This window comes from Hemicordylus capensis, chromosome 3 (genome assembly GCF_027244095.1).
Source record: "Hemicordylus capensis ecotype Gifberg chromosome 3, rHemCap1.1.pri, whole genome shotgun sequence".
NCBI lineage: Eukaryota > Metazoa > Chordata > Lepidosauria > Squamata > Cordylidae > Hemicordylus > Hemicordylus capensis.
In genome coordinates, this window is record NC_069659.1 from 338415523 (window position 1) to 338435425 (window position 19903).

General features: G+C 45.6%; 1 protein-coding gene across 1 annotated transcript in view; it reads right to left on the reverse strand.

Moving 5' to 3' along the window:
• The window catches only part of SPATA16 (spermatogenesis associated 16), a 246569-nt gene that overhangs the window by 215905 nt on the left and 10761 nt on the right, over positions 1–19903 (reverse strand). The window contains exon 2 of the mRNA XM_053304770.1: positions 2419–3027. Within this exon, the coding sequence (XP_053160745.1) occupies positions 2419–2997 (579 nt within the window). The 5' untranslated portion in view covers positions 2998–3027. The remainder of the gene's footprint in view (positions 1–2418; positions 3028–19903) is intronic.

Genomic DNA, 19903 nt, shown 5'->3' on the forward strand with positions numbered 1-19903 from the left:
CTGAAAGGATTAGACAAATTCACGGGGGACAGGCCTATCAATGGGTATTAGTCATGACAGCGAAAGCAAACCTCCATACAGTTTGGACTCCAGGTTGGACTCAACTGATCCCACATGATCCTGCCCACACATATTGATCTGCTCATGAGGCTCTACATCCCACTGCCATCTGAAGTATAGCTAGTGAGTACCCAGGACAAGGGCTTTCTCATTATGGCACAAAGAGAGTTGAATTCCCCTTCATGTTGAATCTTTTAAAGGCTAGCAAAGGCCTTCCTGAGTAGGTGAGCCTTTAATGTACTTTATTATGCTTCCCTGGAGTTTATATTTATGCCCTTGCTCTTGCTGACTCAAGCCCTCTTCAGGTGTTATAAACAGTGGGGATTGTGTGCTTGAGTACAATGACCCTGAAGATGCACTCATGCGCTGAAGCCCCACCTCTCTATTGAAATCTCAGAAGTTCTGCCCCCTCACTGTTCCACTGGTGCTCCAGCCATGGGAATAAATTGTCCATGAGCACAGTGTTTGCCTCTGCAGACAAATGCCGCAACTGTGGACAGTGGGGCTGGAACCTCTGTGCATCTCTGTGCAGGAGTGGGGCTTTAGAGCATGCTCTCGAGGATGTGGTACATGAAGACAGCTTCCCTGCTCTTTATAGTGCCTGAACAGATCTTCTTTATGTTTTGGTATTTTCACTGCTGCGCCTTTTAAAAAAAATATTGGTTCGGTTAAGTGTTTTTCATATGACTGTGCCCCACTTTGAGGGCTTTGGGGCCCAAGAAGTGACTTGTAAACTTGAAAAACCGACAAGTAAAGAAAGACTCAGGGATGGCTTATCTCTGATTACCAGATACTGACTCGCTCTGTCATGCCCTCTGTGTTTGCTTCCCGGTGACACTGGGTGCAGACCTTGGTCACAGGTTTGGGTTGAGAACAGATCTTTGGTCTGTTCCAGCAAGGCTGGTACAGATGCACTTTGCTCGCCGCGGATTCGCTATCCACAGTTTCATGTATCCGCAACTGGGTAACTGACACCCAATTTTGGCATACACACAAAAAAAATAGAGGCAAAAAGGGAGTTAATTTACCATATTAGCATATCAATTCATGGAAAAAATGAAGTATTTGAACTTGGGAACATTGCTGGATAGCCACCGGAGGCACAGAGCACGGTAGAGCACTTTATTTCGCCCTCTTTTAAAAACATTTTGGGCTGTTTTCCCTGCGTTTTTTGACCCTCCAGGAACCTAACCTCCCAATTCCCACAGGCGTGATTACTTGTTATCAGCAGTTTTGTTACTTGCGGTTGTAGGCAAGGAACACAACCCCTGTGAATAACGAGCTATGCCTGTAATCCTTTTGTTCTTAGAGAGAACACGTGTATTTTCTTAGGCAACTCCTATATCCTTTCTCTGTAACCCCCACCTATACCAGAAGCTATGGCCTTTGATTATGCTACTGATATATATGCCAGTGGCTCATCTGCAGAGATAATGTGGGGGTAGGGGGATCCCTACTCACTGAGCAAGAGGAACCTTCTAGGACCGGGGAGACCCGAGTTCAAATCCCCATTCAGCCATGATACTGGCTGGGTGACTCTGGGCCAGTCACTTCTCTCTCAGCCTAACCTACTGCACAGGGTTGTTGTGAAAGAGAAATTCAGGTATGTAGTACACCGCTCTGGGCTCCTTGGAGGAAGAGCGGGATATAAATGTAATAAATAAATAAATAAATAAATAAATAAATAAATAAATAAATAAATAAATAAAGTGGTAACTCTCTTATATTTACAGTAGCAGCGGGGAGAGCCACTGGCCCTATCCAACCCCAGCACAGCGTCCCTTCAGTGGCTGTTGCTGGAGTCTACCTTATATGTATATATTTTAGATGAGCTCTTACAGGACAAGGTGCCATTAATTTATTATTTATTCTTCTATGTAAACTGCCTTGAGAACTTTTGTTGAAAAGTGGGATGCAAATTATTTATACTACTAGGAGTAGAATAAATATTGCTGTCTGGTCTGGCAGTTCACTATGCAGTGTCATACACCTCCCGCCCCCCCAAAGCAAAAAACGAAAAACAGTGAGTGTTCCAAAGGTGTACCTAGACCAAAGGTACCATTTTCCTTATGAGCGATGGCCCATATCATTTGGACTACACATGCACCAGACTGAATGATACTCCTTCCTGAATCCAGTCCATCACAGAGAGGGAAGCCTGCCCTCCCTGCTCACCCAGAACATCAGCCCCACCTCTGACGTTGCCACAGGTTCACATGGTTCAGCAATGCTCCAATACAGCCTGTGTGCATTAAATCCAAAGTGCAGAGGCCAAAATGGCACCATCGATCACTAGATTTTGTGGCCCCCATTTCCCCACGAGCGGGCCCCATCCTTCATCTTAAATCTCCTCCCTACCTCGAGTGCTGTTCTGAACTGCCCTGCTGCCACAGCATACTTCTTTTGCCTATAGCAAGTGCTGGCATCCTTTAAGGCCATCTGAAGCCACTTGTCCATCTGTGGCAGAACGCCCATGTCAGGTGCTGTCAGAGGACTGACACAGAGGATCTCTGCTTCTGGGCTGGTGGGCACCTGTGACTCCGAAAACTCATAGGTGACGTCCTCCTCATCTGTGTAGACCAGTTTCATCTCTACCTCCAAGAGACTTTTCAGAGGGATATGGGACAAAGGCATATTGATGGATTGGCCCTCTGGTTCCAGCAAGCGTGGCTCCTTTCTCAAAGCCAGCTTTTCATTGCTTTCCAACTTTCGTTTAAGGCCTGACCTGTCTAAATCATTACTTTGCTTTTCCTTGATGTTCTTTCCTGCTTTTGGTTTCTCCAGTACGTTCTCCAATGTTGCTCCCCCAGGGATGCTTTTAACCTCTTGCAAGCCTTCCGGAATCTCGTTCTGTCGGCACGACATCACGCTCAGCTCCCGCTTGGAAGGGTCCTCTTTCCGGCACAGTCCAAAACTTGTGCTGCTGCTCGACTCCATGACTCACAAAAAGCCAGACATAAAAAAACCCTGAGAGAGAAAAACAGTGGGAAAGTTTGCAACACTACGCTGGTGCAAAAAAATTCAAATACAAATGACACCGAGCAAATGTTTGATTCGGTTTGCCCACAGCTGACACCCTTTGGAGCTAACAATGAGCTATAGTTAGCAAAGAGCAGGGTGATTGTTTTTTATTTTTTTTAAAAACCCACTTTTGTGTATTAAAAAATAAGTGCAGTGACTGTATAATAGGTGCCTTTTTGTTCTAATATTGACTACTGTTTCTTATAATAATAACCTACCCACTCCTGACACCTGCCAAGTTCCCTTTTAATTTCTGGAGCATTAATCATTTCATTTCCCCATTCCGCAGCTTAGCAGATGTGTGAGGTTTTCACATGGACTTGGAAAAAGGAGACTTGGGTTAAAATCCTTGCACAGCCATGAAGTTTTTGGGCCATGTGCTATCTCTTAGCCTAACCTCCCTCACAGGGTTGTTGTGTGGAACAACAGGGTGGGAGCAGAGAGAAGAGCACACACTTTTTGTTCACTTCTGTGGCTGCTGCTGACAGATATAGCACAATAGGTTTGTGTTCCAATTCCGGTGTGAATGAAGGCAGCAGCACAGGGAAGTGTGTGCGACAATTTCCACAGTTGTCACTGCCAAGTTGTTTGCCACCATTTACCTTGCTCTCCTTAGCCGTCTTCAGACATTATTCTGTATGTGCCTACAGGTATACAGGTTTCTGTACACATGCACTGTTTTTTGCGTGAATGACTGTACTTTAAAAGTGAACCTGGTTACAGACCCCCACAAATGCAGGTACAGCTAGGAATATGGATTGTACTTTATGTGTGTTGAAGTAACATGTAACTTCAGGTGTGTTGAAGTAACATGTAACTGTACACAACTGGATGTGTGTATAGATCTGCACATGCATACACTGTACAAAGATCGTACCTGCATTGAACTTAACATGTGAACAAGGTTCTTCGTGCAACAAAGCTTGTTGGGGGTGGCTATAGATTTTACATATGTGTATAGATTTGACAGCAGGGGAATGGCGCAGTGGGGAAATGACTTGTTTAGCAAGCCAGAGGTTGCTGGTTCGAATCTCCACTGGTATGTTTCCCAGACTAGGGGAAACACCTATCCTGGGCAGCAGCGATATAGGAAGATGCTGAAAGGCATCCTCTCATACTGCACGGGAGGAGGCAATGGTAAACCCCTCCTGTATTGTACCAAGAACAATCACAGGGCTCTGTGGTCGCCAGGAGTCGACACCGACTCGATGGCACACCTTTACCTTTACTGTGTGGATTTGACATCTGTGTATATATACTGTATATATATCTCCCACTCATCCTCCATGGAACCCAGAGTTGTGTACATGGTTATGTTTATCATCACAACCACACCCTGTGAGGTACATCAGGCTGAGAGAGAAGTGACTGGCTCAGAGTCACCCAGTGAGTTTCATGGCTAAGTGAGGATTTGAACTCAGGTTTCCCCAGTACTGGTCCAACACTCTAACTGCTACACCACACTGGTATACCACATCTATCTATCTATCTATCTATCTATCTATCTATCTATCTATCTATCTATCTATCTATCTATCTATCCTTTTTGTTTACACTTTATTGGAATATTTTTTTGTTTTATAAACATTTCCAGTTGCCCTTTCCCTTCCCCTTGCCCATTTACCCCCCGCCATCCCACTTCTCTGACATAAACTCGTAAGCAAGTATAAAAATATTTTCTAAAGGAATAAAAACAGGCAAGCAACAATAACAAAACAAAAAACAAAACCCAAGCAGAACTATACGTAAGAAAACATACAGACTCTGAGGAAATCTGGAAGACATTGAGGATGTGTTAGAGAGCTCTGGAGGGGAGATTTCTTTATCTGCCCCAGCTAGAGAGTGGAAGTGCACAGGCGAGGGAGCACTGCTAATTAATACTGTCTGGAGACATGGAGTTAAAGTTTCAAATAAAAGTAGTTTATTTAGAAAATCCATCAGGGAGATAGATTGAGACCTCAATGCCTCATTGCTGCTAGCTACATACAGGAAGAGGGGAAGAGAGAAGAAGGATGTCTGTCTCTCCAGTGAGAGAATGAAACTGGAGACTATCAGTCTAACAGAGGGGAAGTAGAGTCAAGAGTTGTTGTTTTTTCAGATTGTGAGCCCTTTGGGGACAGGGAGCCATCTTATTTATTTGTTATTTCTCTGTGTAAACCACCCTGAGCCATTTTGGGAAGGGCGGTATAGAAATCAAATGAATGAATGAAAGCGTTGTCAGAGAGAGTGGGTTCCCTTGCTCACCAGCTCCACCTCTAGCGTCCCTAGTGGTCAATAGGGTTGCTGGTGCTAAGAGCTGATGCCATCAGCAGCTGCCTCTGCAACAGTGTGGGGTAAATTTATTTATTTATGGATTTAGATGCTGCTCTTCCTCCAAGGAGCCCACAGAATGGCACATGGTTATATTTATCCTCAGAATTGCCCCGTGGGGGCAGGTGGAGCAGAGCTACAATAGGGTGGATAGGTCTGAAGAACCCGCGTCCTGCCTCCGGAGCTGGCTTGCCCTGCCACAGGGGATGCCTTGCTTACCTCCTTGCCACTTCCCATCGCCAGTGATCTAGCTGACCAGCCACTTCCGCTGCTGCCCGCCGCTGTGTGTGCTCCTCTCCATGGTGCCATGCCGCACCATTTATTTATATATTATTTATAAATGGCCAACATCTATCTATCTATCTATCTATCTATCTATCTATCTATCTATCTATCTATCTATCTATCTACATTTTATATCCTGCTCTTCCTCCAAGGAGCCCACAGTGGCGTACGACATACTGAAGTTTCTCCTCACAACAACCCTGTGAAGTAGGCTAGGCTGAGAGAGACATGACTGGCCCAGAGTCACCCAGAAAGTATCGTGGCTGAATAGGGATTTGAACTCGGGTCTCCCTGGTCCTTGTCCAGCACTCTAGGAACATAGGAACATAGGAAACTGCCATACACTGAGTCAGACCATTGGTCTATCTAGCTCAGTGTTGTCTTCACAGGCTGGCAGCGGCTTCTCCAAGGTTGCAGGCAGGAATCTCTCTCAGCCCTATCTTGGTGATGCTGCCAGGGAGGGAACTTGGAACCTAGATGCTCTTCCCAGAGCAGCCCCATCCCCTAAGGGGAATATCTTACAGTGCTCACATGTGGTCTCCCATTCAAATGCAACCAGGGTAGACCCTGCTTAGCTATGGGGACGAGTCATGCTTGCTACCACAAGACCAGCTCTCCTCTCCACTCTAACCACTACACCATGCTGGCTCCAACAGTGTGTGGTGCTCCTGCAGCCTGTTGCTTCTTCCCAGCCACTTAGGGTTCTGACGGTCACAAGGCAGCCAGGAAGGAGGGCATGAGTGCCAGCTAGAGTGCAGGTGGTAGGATCCTGCCTCTTCCATTGTGGTGGGTTGGGAGGCCACCCCCACTGCACCTCTGCCATTGTTGCTGCTAGGGTAGAGAGCCTTCAGTGCCACTGCCACCATGAGAGGGCTGCCCATGAGCAACAGGCTGCCCGTTCCCTCCCTATGCCCCTGGAGGTAGGTTAGGCTGAGAGAGAAGTGACTGGCCCAGCATCACCCAGTGAGTTTCATGGCTAACTGAGGATTTGAACTCGGGTCTCCCCAGTCATAGGACATAGGAAGCTGCCATATACTGAGTCAGACCATGGGTCCATCTCACTCAGTGTGTCTACACAGACTGGCAGTGGCTTCTTCAAGGTTGCAGGCAGGAATCTCTCTCAGCCTTATCTTGGTGATGATGCCAGAGAGGGAACTTGGAACCTACATACTCTTCCCAGAGTGGCTCCATCCCCTGAGGGGAATATCTTCCAGTGCTCACACTTCTAGTCTCACTTTCACATGCAACCAGGGCAGGCCCTGCTTAGCTAAGGCGGCGAGGCTTAGCTCCAGCCTTGGGGGCGGGGTGCCTCTGGGTACCAGTTGCGGGGGAGTAACAGCAGGAGAGAGGGCATGCCCTCAACTCCTGCCTGTGGCTTCCAGCAGCATCTGGTGGGCCACTGCGCGAAACGGGATGCTGGACTAGATAGGCCTTGGGCCTGATCCAGCAGGGCTGTTCTTATGTTCTTGACAAGTCCTGTTTGCTACCACAAGGCCAGCTCTCCTCTCCAAACACTCCTAACCCAACACTCTAACCACTCCACCATGCTGCCTCTCTGCAACCTCTCATCTATGCACTCTGCAGCCTCTCACAGAGCACCATGGGAAGTGATATAGTGCATTGGATGGAGCTCAGCGCCCCTGACTTCTTATTGTAGGTTGGCATGTGTGCACATTTTTGGAAACGAACGGGAATGAAAATGAATGTGTCCCATTTGTTTTCATTTATTTTGCATTGAAAACAAATGGAAAGTGTAAAAAAAAAACAATTGAAAAATAAAGTGGAAGAAAATGAATCACTGGAAAAAAATGAGAAGACATGACAATGAATGTTTGCCTTGCATGTTCCTGCTGTTCAGGGTCCACAGTTCAAGCACGAGCACTAAATGAATAACAAAGTTGTGGCTTTCTGTTCAAAACTACACTGCTTCCCTAAAAAAATTCTGACACTCTAACTAGCTTCCAAAACCCTGGGCCGAAGGCAGACTCAGTTAGTAATGATTAAGCACCACTGAAATAAATGCCTGAAATTAATCATGACTAACTAAGTCCCATGAATTTCAGTCATGACTCACTAAGTGTGGATCCTGCCCACTAATAGTTTTACATCCAAAGCCCGGGGCCAAAACGACTACAACACCAACAATAATAGCACAGCCCGGTTGGTTCAATTAATTAATTATTATTACTTTTATATCCTGACCCACATACTGCATAACCAGTTGTAGAATCCAAGGGAAAGAGATGTGGGATGCAAGGACGTGGGATGGAATCAGGAATATTAAAAGTTTAATGAAATAGATATTACTAGCTGGGCCAGGCGCAGAGCATCCGTGCCTCTAGTTCTCCCTCCTCCTTCCCCCCTCTTGGTTTCCCCTCTGTTCTCAGTCCCCCTCCCTGCCGCCATTCTCATTCCCCATCTGCTGCCACCGCTTTCTTTCCCCCACCCACCCGCCACTTCCATTTTCTTTCCCCACCCACTGCCACTGCCTGTCACTATTTTCTTTTCACCTGCCTGACACCACTGGTTTCTTCCCCCTATGCTGCCATTTTCTTTTCCCTCTCGCCCACAACCCTGTCCGCCGGCACCAGCACTTTCCTCTCCCCCTGCCTTCAGCTCGCTCATGAACTCCCGCGAGAGCAGCCACACATGGGATTAGTAACGGGTACACCTTAGAGAAATATATTTTTTGTATATAAATATAAATATAAATATAAATATGAGTGTGTGTGTGTGTGTGTGTAGAGAGGCATGCATTCTTGCTACGGGCTGTTCTGTTAGCCCCACCTCTACTCCAGGACTGGAATACAAGTAACTAAAGCCCCATTCAAAAGCTGGCCTGGATCAAGGAATGGAGTAACCCAAAACACCACACAAGCCACACACCTAGGAACACGGGAAGATGGAAAGCTTGCCTAACACCAAGCCAGACCATTGGTCCATCTAGCTCAGTAATGTCCACACTGACGGGCAGCATGGCCAGGGAGTGAACTTGGGACCTTCTGCATGCAAGCAGATGCTCTATCACTGAGCTACAGCCCCATGCCCTAAGGGGAGTATCTTACAGCACTCACATGTAGTCTCCCACCCAGATGCAAACCAAGGTAGACCCTGCTTAGCAAAGGGGACAATTCATGTCAGCGGTCCTTCCCAGACCAGCTCTCCACCAAATGAACTCACATAGCAGGGTGAAAGGTAAGGTACTGTATGTCTGTCTCCTCTGCTGATTTCTTACTTGAAAACATAGGGGAGCATTAAAAAAAATGGTGGAACCCAATCCACCAGCTCAGAAGTCCAAGACCTCCCTCCCCCCTCATGCTGCTGCTTGTCTAGATCGTGCCCTCAGGGAGTCTCTGCCACATCTTTTGCAGTAAGTGAAGCACATTTATATATATATACCACTTTAAAACAAGCATTTTGCACTTTTATTTTTTAAAGGTCACATTACAAAGACTGCGACGGAGTCATTCTTGATAGCCCAATTTTACAGCAGGGCCATGAGACATGTCAGTGTGACTTTGCTGCAGGTGCTCCTTCAATTTGACCCTGGCCTTTAGCGATAAGAGAATCTACAGAAGATGGAACTACTCCAGCTGTCGAATAAAACAGCAAAAAGGCACAGGGGCAGGTATGAAATGTAAATGGGGGAGTGGTAATGCTTTGGAAAGATGCCTCCCCCCCCCTTTACACAGCAAGAGCAGAGCATGCAGTGGGCTAAAATTAGGTTGTTTCAAAAGGCAGCAGTGTGGTAATATAGTAAAACACCCCCCCCCCGCCCCGCGCGGGCTTTTAAAAATCGGTTGTCTTTTAGTTTGGGCTTTTAAATTTCAGAATACCTTGAAAGAAAAGGAAGCAAACATTTATTCCCTTCCCAGCAACTCTTAGAGCTACTTCACTGGGGACCACTTGATTGATGATTGATTAAGTGCCGTCAAGTCAGTGTCGACTCTTAGTGATCACATAGAATAGATTCTCTCCAGGATGATCTGTCTTCAACTTGGCCTTTCAGGTCTCTCAGTGGTGCCTTCATTGCTGTCGTAATCGAGTCCATCCACCTTGCTGCTGGTTGTCCTCTTCTCTTTCCTTCAACTTTTCTCAGCATTATGGACTTCTCAAGGGAGCTGGATCTTTGCATAATGTGTCCAAAGTATGATAGTTTGAGCTTGGCCATTTGTGCCTCTGGTGAAAATTCTGGATTGATTTCGATTTGTTCTATGATCCATTTGTTTGGACCACTTAGGGACCCTGAAATATAATTGGAACTGGGGGGACCCCCCCCCTCCACCCATCCCTGGGGGAGTCCCATCTCAGCTTCTGGAGTGGACAGCTCCTTCTCACAGTGCCATTATGGCTAAGAAACACAACCTCTGTGAAACAGTCTAACCTTTTTATTAAAAGTTACCTACGCCAATGCCCATTAGGATTGCCACATTTCCAGGATGTAGGAAAAGTGTCATCCTGGACAGAAAGTGCCAAGGGATTTCAGTGCAAAGGTTGTTTCAACTAATTTTATCTATTTTTCTGGTGCTTCTCTCCAGGCATTATAGCTACATTTATTTATTGTATTATTTATTTATTTGATTTATATACTGGGGGGTGGGGTTTTTTTTTTTTACATAAAAACAAAAACAACTAAAATCAACTAATAATTAAAATCAAAACTAAATAATAAAACAATTAAAATCATTTAAACATTAAAATCATTCACATTAAACACATTTAAAACCAACATTAAAAATGAAAGCTGTAAATCTAATTAAAAGCCTGGGTGAATAAATATGTCTTTAGTGCCTTTTAAAAGGTGCCAGAGATGGGGAGACTCTTATTTCAACAGGGAACGCATTCCAAAGTCCAGAGGCTGCAACGGAGAAGGCCTGTCCCTGAGCAGCCACCAGATGTGTTCGTGGCAACCGCAGATGAACCTCTCTAGATGATCTGGAGGTCCGTCTCCAGTTACCGCCAGCTCGTTTGGCGGCTACACAGAGACGGGCCTTCTCGGTCGCTGCCCCAAGATTGTGGAATGCGCTCCCTGCTGAGATACAATCCTCCCAGAGGCATATCTAGGGAAAATAGTGCCTAGGACAAGCACTGATATTGCGCCCCCTGTCCAAACATCTGACACCCATCTTTCAGATAACTTTACCATAATATCAGCTCAAAAATACAAGTCAAGCTCATTAATCTTTTAATATTTCAAAAACTATTTTGCAGTGGACTTAGCCAGACCAAAAAATGCTGGAAAACTACAAATTTCAGTATGCTGAGGCTCATGAAATACCCAAATACTATGTGGAGGTGTACTTGGAAAACTAAACAGAAGTGCCTGTCTAATTCTCTACTATGCATTGTAGCACCACTACTACACAAGTTTTAAAAAATCAATGGAGAATCTGACTTTTCCCAGATACTCTGAAAATAATTAAAGGATATGCAGAGTAAACTGTGTCACTGCTTGGAATATATTCTAGCATTTCAGAAAGACAGTTAAAATGAGAGAAAGAGAGCAAGAAACCCCCAGTGGGCGTTCATACTAAGGATTTCACACTGATTCAAAGACAAACTCACCATTAATAGCCATATTATTAAGACATCACATTTAACTCACTTATCACAAGAAGCAAAGTAAGAGCAAATGAATACAATCCTAGCTCATAAGCTTCAGCTCAGTATTCACAAGCCCTGATTCTCTGCACATAGTGCCAAACTGAATATGTGTACAGTGACTTATATTATATTAAATTAGATTTTTTTTTAACCTGTAGCCCCTTTGGCAGGGGGGCTTCCTAAAGGCCATGGGCGGTCTGCAAAAATTCCCCTTCCCCCTGCTGGCCTCTAGGGCCTTGCAGGGACCATTTGAGCATGTGTGGTGGCCATTTCAAAAAATATTTTCTTTAAAAGAAATGGCCTCTGAAAACAAAATGGCCACTGCACATGCTCAAATGGCCTCTGCAAGGCCTGGCATGGCCTAGGGCCTCACAGAGGCCATTTGAGCATGTGCAGTGGCCATTTTGTTTCCAGTGGCCATTAATTTTTTTTAAAATGGTGCCCCCCTTCAAGTGGCGCCCGGGGCATGTGCCCTGCCTACCCTACCCTAGATGCACCCCTGAATCCTCCCCATCACTGGCAGTTTTCAAAAAACACCTGAAAATGCATCTTTTCTCCCACGCTTTCTCAGCTTCCTAATTGTTTAGGTTTTAATCTCTGGTTTATTTTTAAATTATTAAATTGCTTTAAGTTTTTGTATATGTTTTAAACTTGTTTTATGCTATTGTTAACTGCCCAGAGATGAAAGTTTGGGACAGTGCACAAATTTGATAAATAAATAAATAAATAAAAATTAATCTTAGCAGGAGGTGGGGCTAATGGCAAAGAAGATGTTCTCTTAAATACCCAGGGCCTAAGCTGTTTAGGGCTTTATAGGTAATAACCAGCACCTTGTATTTTGCCCGGAAACGTATCGGCAGCCAGTGTAGTTTATTCAACATAAGAAATATCAGATCTGCTCCAACCTGACAGAGAAATTAATGGTGTGAATATCTGTGGGGGCATATTGTCTGTGTCCCCAGGTCAGCTGGTTGGAATCAGATCAAAATTTCGACATTTTACTAACATCAAAAATAAGTGATTTTCTGGAACTGCACTCTTGAAATCATGAGGAGTGCGAGATAAAAGCAACCGTGCATGAGGGACCCACAGGGCCAGAGGGTACCTAGTGGTGGGTTGTCTTTGCCCCCTCCACCCAAGATCTAAGGTGCAGACCCTTTAAATAAGCCTGGGAGCATGCTTGGAGACACCGTTTCTCCAAGCCTGCTCCCATTTTTGAGGACTGCACCTCCGTAATTGGGGGGGGGGACATAGGAGCGTAGGAAGCTGCCTTCTACCGAGTCATAACATTGGTCTATCTAGCTCAGTATTGTCTTCACAGACAGGCAGCGGCTTCTCCAAGGTTGCAGGCAGGAATCTCTCTCAGCCCTATCTTGGAGATGTTGCCAGGGAGGGAACTTGAAACCATCTGCTCTTCCCAGAGTGGCTCCATCCCCAAAGGAGAACATCTTACAGTGCTCACACTTCTAGTCCCCCATTCAAATGCAACCAGGGTGGAACCTGCTGAGCTATGGGGACAAGTCATGCTTGCTATCACAAGACCAGCTCTTCTCTCCATGGAGTAAAGCTCTCCTATACCATGGGGTAAAGGTTTGCCTTTACCAATGGGGGTAAAAGCAAACCTCTTGGGGGCCTCAGTGTTCCTGTAGGTCTCCTGCAGGGGGTTGCCTTTTCCTGCCCAACCTAGTTTTGGGGGTGTCTCCAAGCCAGCTCCCCGGGTGGTTTTTAAGGTAGGAACCTGTGAAACCAGGGAGTTGCATGCAAAACTATCTCCCATGTGGTCCCTCTGGCCCTATGGGTCAGTCATGGAGGTTACCTTTGCCCCCACCTCCAATTTTTGGGGCACAGTGCTAAAATAGGATCTGAGGAGACACTTTGGAGAGACTTTCTCTCCAAGGTGGCTCCCTAGCTGGTTTAAAGGGGCTGCACCCTAAATGTAGCCAGTCTGACAGGAATGTCAGAAATGGAAGGAGTTCAGATACAACAGGGATTTAGATGGAGTTCCGACTATTGGGGTCCCTGCTGTTGTTTCCAAAGTCTTTCCAACAGTGCCCAAGAGTGGGCATATTGGTCTGACAGGAACAATTGCACAGCCCTAGTGCTAACTGGCTAGCTTGAGTCTGCATATATGGCTCAGTAAATCCCTCTCTCCTCCTTTCCAGATCATCTCTTGAGTGCCCTCTTAGCAAGAGTGCCCTCTGGGTTTAGTTGCAAGGGTGCAACTCTTGGCCCCCTGGGTTAAGCTGTGAAGCATATGGACAGAGAAAAGCCCCTTTTCTTTACTGGCATTGTTGGGGTCCCATTTTTCTCCAGGATACTCATCGCCTGATGCAACACTTGCAGTCAGGAGAGAGCCCTCTTAGCCAACAGGAAGTACCTCCTGTGTGGAATAGCAGGAAGGAATGGAAGGACCAACAGGCCTTAAAACATAACTGTCCTTATTGTTACAACATGGAAGAAGTTCTGTTCCAGCTACTGCTCCCAAAATGATATGTGCTCCTAACCCTCTCCTGTGCAAAGAACGCTATAGAAAAAAAATGTGCAAAACAGCCATGAAGTTCCACTGCCAAGCACTCTTTCTACTCCTGGTCAAAAAGGTGGTGTTTTAAAATTATTCCCACTACCCCTGCTTTGACAGTTTTGATTGGGAAGTATTACTGATGAATGAGGCAACCTGGCCATCAGCACCTCTTGTGGCAGTGAGTTCCACAAGTTAATTATGCATTGTGTGAAGAAATATTTCCTTTTGTCTGTCCCTGAACGACCCCCTGACCCCAAATAACTATAACTCTCATTATGAGGGAGAATTTCTGTCCTTTTGAACACATATTGTCCTTAGTTTTGGAAGAGCTTCCTCCTTATTCTCCCATAAGACATTGCATTTATTATAAAACCCTGACAGTACAAACAGCAAGCACATTAACTGCTTTGCTAGATAACTGCAAAATAATAATGCAGGAATGTTAGAGGGCAATAGTTAAAGACCGGCCTCACTGAAGAGATTCCGGAGAAAAGTTTTCCTAATTAATTGAAAGTGAACAAGTACAAAAGAAATCAGATGGATCTGCCTCCCACACAACTGTGTTCCGTATGGGAGAGGCAGGTGTTGAATGGAGTTCATCCTTTTAATGCAAGTTAGCAACCTGCTTTATAATGTTCTTATCCCAATGTGCTTGCTTATATATTTAGCACCATCAACATAGATGACTTGTTACAGAGCATAATTAGCACAAGGCAGTTCCCTGCCCTGAGGACCAAGGTTTCTCCAAGGTTGCAGGCAGGAATCTCTCTCAGCCCTATCTTGGAGATGCTGCTAGGGAGGGAACTTGGAAACTAGATGCTCTTTCCAGAGCGGCTCCATCCCCTAAGGGGAACAATTTACAGTGCTCACACATCACGTCTCCCATTCATATGCAACCAGGGTGGACCCTGCTTAGCTAAGGGGACAAGTCATGTTTACTACCAACAGACCAGCTCTCCTCTAAAGAAGTTTATATGTCAGGGCAAAAGACATTTCAAAGGGAGAAGCAGCTTCCTTGGTGTGTGTGTGTGTGTGTGTGTGTGTGTGTAGAGATAGAGATAGAGATAGAGACAGGGATAGGGATAGGGACAGGGATAGAGATAGAGATAGAGATGGGCAGCCTTTTCTGGAAAGTACAGTTACATTGGGACATAGGAAGCTGGCTGTTGTCTTATACTGAGTCAAACCATTCATCCATCTAGCTCAGTATTGTCTACACTGACTGGCAGTGGCTTCTCTAAGGTTTCAGGTAGGAGTCCTTCTCACCTACCTGGAGATTCCAGGGATTGCACCTGGAACCTTCTGCATGCATTCCCCTGGTGGCGCTGTGGTAAAACTGCCGCCCTGTAACCAGAAGGTTACAAGTTCGATCCTGACCAGGGGCTCAAGGTTGACTCAGCCTTCCATCCTTCTGAGTTCAGTAAAACGAGTACCCAGAATGTTGGGGGCAATATGCTAAATCATTGTAAACCACTTAGAGAGCTCCGGCTATAGAGCGGTATATAAATGTTAGTGCTATTGCTATTGCTATTGCTATGCAGAACAGAGGTATCATTAAGCTATGGCCCCATCCTCACTTCCAGGTATGGAACAAACAGTGTTTCCTGCAGCATAAGAAACAAAGAAATGGACGGGATGGGTCATCTTGCAATAAGCTCCCTGTCTCCAACAGTGCTAGCCGCATGCAACTGGGAAACTGCACAAGCAAACCACCATGGTAGTAGCCAACACCAACATCTGTGAATCAAAGATATACTGCCATTGAACATGGAGATGCCATTATTAGCCATTGGGGCTAACAGTTTGTGGAACTGTTGTAGGGGTTCTCAGACTTGGGTCTCCAGATGGCTATTGTGGCTGAGGATGATGGGAGATGTAGTCCAACCACATCCAGGGACCCAAACCTGAGCACCCCTGATTTAATGTATGGAATTCACAGCCACAGATGGGAGAGATGGTTCTCTGGGTGACTCTGTGAGCTGCCCAGATAGCAATTTGTAATGGGGTGGTCAACAAATAAAATTGTTATTTTTATTATGGTTATTGTTGATATTGTTATGATTAGGATGCTGGACTAGATAGGCCTTTGGTCTGATCCAGTTGGTTTCCTGCAGTTATTGGTTGACATACAGACTAAGTAACTTTGTAGTACTACTTACAAGTTACTCTAGAGCAAGCCTGCACAGCTTTGGCCCTCCTGCAGATGTTGGACTACAACTCCCATCCATTCCTGACTATTGGCCACTGTGACTGGGGATTATGGGAACTTGCTAACTAATTTCCCCACTAACTAAGCAATTCCCCTGCTATCTAAGCAAAGAGGCACCTTTAAAAAGTGGTGGATCTCTTTATTGAGCAGGGGAAGAGCAACTGGCAACATCCCCAGCACAGCATCCCTCCAGTGGCTGTTGCTGGGGGTCTAGCTTATGTTTCTTTTTTAGATTGTGAGTCCTTTGGGGACAGGGAGCCTTATCTATCTATCTATCTATCTATCTATCTATCTATCTATCTATGCAAACTGCTTTGGGAACTTTCACTGAAAAATGGTATATTAATATTTGTCATATTGTACCGTAACTTTAATCCTAAAACAGCTGGAGGGCCAAATTTGTGCAGCCCTGCCCTTTAGATGGCTTGATTTCAATGGGACTACTCAGGAGTAACTTGGACCATATGTCAGACAGTGTTACACTTGACTTCCAGTTGTCTGATTTTTTTTTAAAGGCTATCTACACTAGCAGCCATTGCCACATCTGGAGGAAATGAATTTCATTCTAATTATGCATTGCCAGAATTCCTTTCTTTTGTTTGTCCTGATCCTGCTGCCAATCAATTTAATTAGATACCACAAGTTCTTGTGTGTTGGGAAACAAAATTGTCTTTTTATTCACAGCCTCTACAGCGCTCAGTTTATATCTCCTATAATGTATGTAGGCTGTATATATTTGCTAGGTGCTATGCTAGAGGCTCATTAATAAGTAATAATAATGATGATGATGATTAGAGACTTAAGAACAAATTAAACGTGATGTGGGATTTCTGTGATTAGAACTTCCACATTGTCTTGTTTCCCCCAAAACTGCAGCTTTGAGGAATTTGGATCAGGGAAGGGGTAGGGGATGTTAACTTCTTGCTGTGGTACCAGTTCGCCAATAAAATTATGCCCCTCCCACCAGTGAGAAGATGGAGATTGGAATGAAAGACATAGATGAGACTGGGGAAGGCTAGGCGGATTCAGGGTGAGGGACAGAATCAATCAGCGAGGACCCTTGCATAGGCTGCAGGGTCCTAGCACAATTTTCTCAGTTCCACCTGCTGGCCAGCCCTTGCATTGCATATAGAACTAATTACCACTTATATGGCAAATGGCAGGAAATGCAAGAGCTGACCAGCAGGTGGCGCTGAAAAAACCCATTCTAGGACTTTGTTCTGCATGTGGACAATGAGTGGAAATGCACAGGTTGGCATTCCAGAAGGATACTGAAATGTGTGGAAACACATTTGGAAAAGTGCTGTTCCAGCACTTCTTATTGCAATCTGGAAACACCCCAACTGTCTCTGTTTTTCAGGGGCAGTCCCTGTTTTCTGGAATCTGTCCCTGGTAAATTACTGTCCCCATTTTCCCCTCTTGGGATGTCTTGTTCATTTCCCCCCCATGTGAGTTGCTAAAAGCATGAGAACAGACCCAAAATGCCAAAAGTTGATAAAACATCAACAGAGCTTTGGTTCCAGCCAGAGATTTCCTGGCTATCTCTACAGAAGGAAAGCAGCATATGACTTCTGTGGGAGCAGAAGCCAATTCCTGTGATCAGAGGTTCACTCTTTGTGGAGGGAAACAAAACAGACAGGCCATATGTCACACCCCATAATCCTTCTACACTTCAGCCAGCAGAATTAAGCAGTTTTCTGACAGGCTAGTTGCCAAGAACGCCAGGCCATTGTGCATGATGCAATTTATCTGGGAGCTTCCGCTCAGGTGATCCTTCAAGGTAGCATTGGAATTCTTCTGCTTGGCTTATACTGCCTAATAGAAATCTAAGTGATAACTGGTGGGAGGGCACTGAAGCATTCATGCATGTAGAATCGTCAGACGCACTCCCCCCACCCCACACCCTAGAATTTCCCAACAGCATGAAAGAGAAGGGCAAAAATATTGGAAACTTTCAGAACTCTTCTTTAAGCTAGCAAGCAAGGGCTAGTTAGAAGATTGCTTGGGTTTTTCACTATGAGTATAAGGAGTTTTATTTCTCTCTCTAAATATCAGTTGTCAAGATTCCATCATATGTTAATGTGACCATGTCATAGAACGTGTGAGGTAGGAGCAAATTTAAGAAGCTGCCATATATTCATCAGGCCATTGATTTGCCTAGGTATTTATTGTCTTCACTGTGACCCTTCACTGTTAGACTACAACTCCCATCATCCCCAGTTACAATGGCTGGTAACCAGGGATGATGAGACTTCTAGGAGGAGATCTGCAGGAGGGCCACACTTTGCAGTCCCTGGTCTACACTGATGAGCAGCAGCTGTGCAGGATTTCAAATGTGGATTCCTCAGATCTTCCTGGGAGAGGCCAGGGAGTGAACCTGGGATCTTCTGTATGCAAAACAGGGGCTCTTCCATTGAGTTATGGGCCATCTCATTAATATATGGGATGTACTATATATATAATATACCCTTCAATATATACTTAGAATCTTCCATTTAGAGCTGGAAGGGACCTTAGGGTTCTTCTAGTCTAGGGATTCTCAATGTTGGGTCCCCAGATGTTCTTGGACTTCAACTCCCATAATCCCCATCCCCAGTGGCCTTTGGTTGGGGATTATGGAAGTCCAAGAACATCTGGGGACACAACTCTGAGAATCCCTTTTCTAGTCCAACCCCCTGCTCAGTGTAGGAAATTTCTACAACATCCCTGACAGATGGCCAACCAGCCTCTGTTTGGAAACCTTGAGAAAGCAAGAGTCCACCACTGTATAAGTTTGCTGCCAAGCAGCTCTAACAGTTAGGAGGCTCCTCTTAATGGATAGCCTGATTGGCCTCTTCGCAGTTTCAACCCTTTGGTTCTAGTCCTGCCTTCAGGAGCAACAGAAAACAAGTCAGCTCCTTCTTCCATGTGACAGCTCCATATCTCCCCTTAGTCTTCTCTGCTTCAGTCTAAACCAGTGATTCCCAACCTGGGTTCCTCCAGATGTTGCTGAATTACAACTCCCAGCATCCCCAGCTACAATTTATGATGACTGGGGGTGATGGGAGTTGTAGTTCAGCAACATCTGGAGGAAATCAGATTGGGAATCACTAGTCTTAAATATGAGGCTATTTTCACAATGGGGAAAAAACGGGCTAAGGGAGTGCAGCCCGGTTCCCTCCCCATCATGAGAACCACCGGTCTCACAGGTAAGCCTGGTGGTTCCCTAGAGGGTAGCCCGCCTGCCAACCCCTCTCCTTAAATGAGGTAAATGGAGCGAATGCTCTATTAATTAACCTTGTTTTGTGGATCGTGTGTTGCTGTGGCTCGGTGACACGCAAGTAGATCCCCGACTGGGAGGCTACAAGCAGCCTCCCGGCCTCGGGGGTTTCCCCAGAATGCCCCACGCACTTGCACAGGGCATCCTGGGACTTCTGGGGGCCGGGTGGCCCTGATCCCCACTGCCACTACCGGCTCTGTGACAGAGCCGGTAGTCGTGTGGGTGACTGATCCAACTGCCCAGGGCTAGCCTGGGGATCATCTGCGCGGAGAGCGGGCTAAGCCCGCGCTCCCTGCAGAACCAAGAAAGGCTCTACACATGGATATTGTGTAGAGCCTCTATATATTCAAGGGCTAGTAACCAGAGTCAGGAAGTGAATTAGCCCAAACCTCAATGAGTGCCCCGAGGGCCAAATTAGATGTTAGGGAAGGCAATAGCATGGTTGGTTTATATCTGTAATTGCTGTACTGGCTACCTATCATGCATATCACTCTACGTATCAACATACGCTGGAGTCACACAGGAGAGTTGTCGTTTGTATGATAGAGGCATCCTTGCCTGTGCTCCACCCACACATTTATTTTGTCCTATTGTCATCTCTGGTCAAACAGGTTTCACAAGTTTTCAAAGTGCT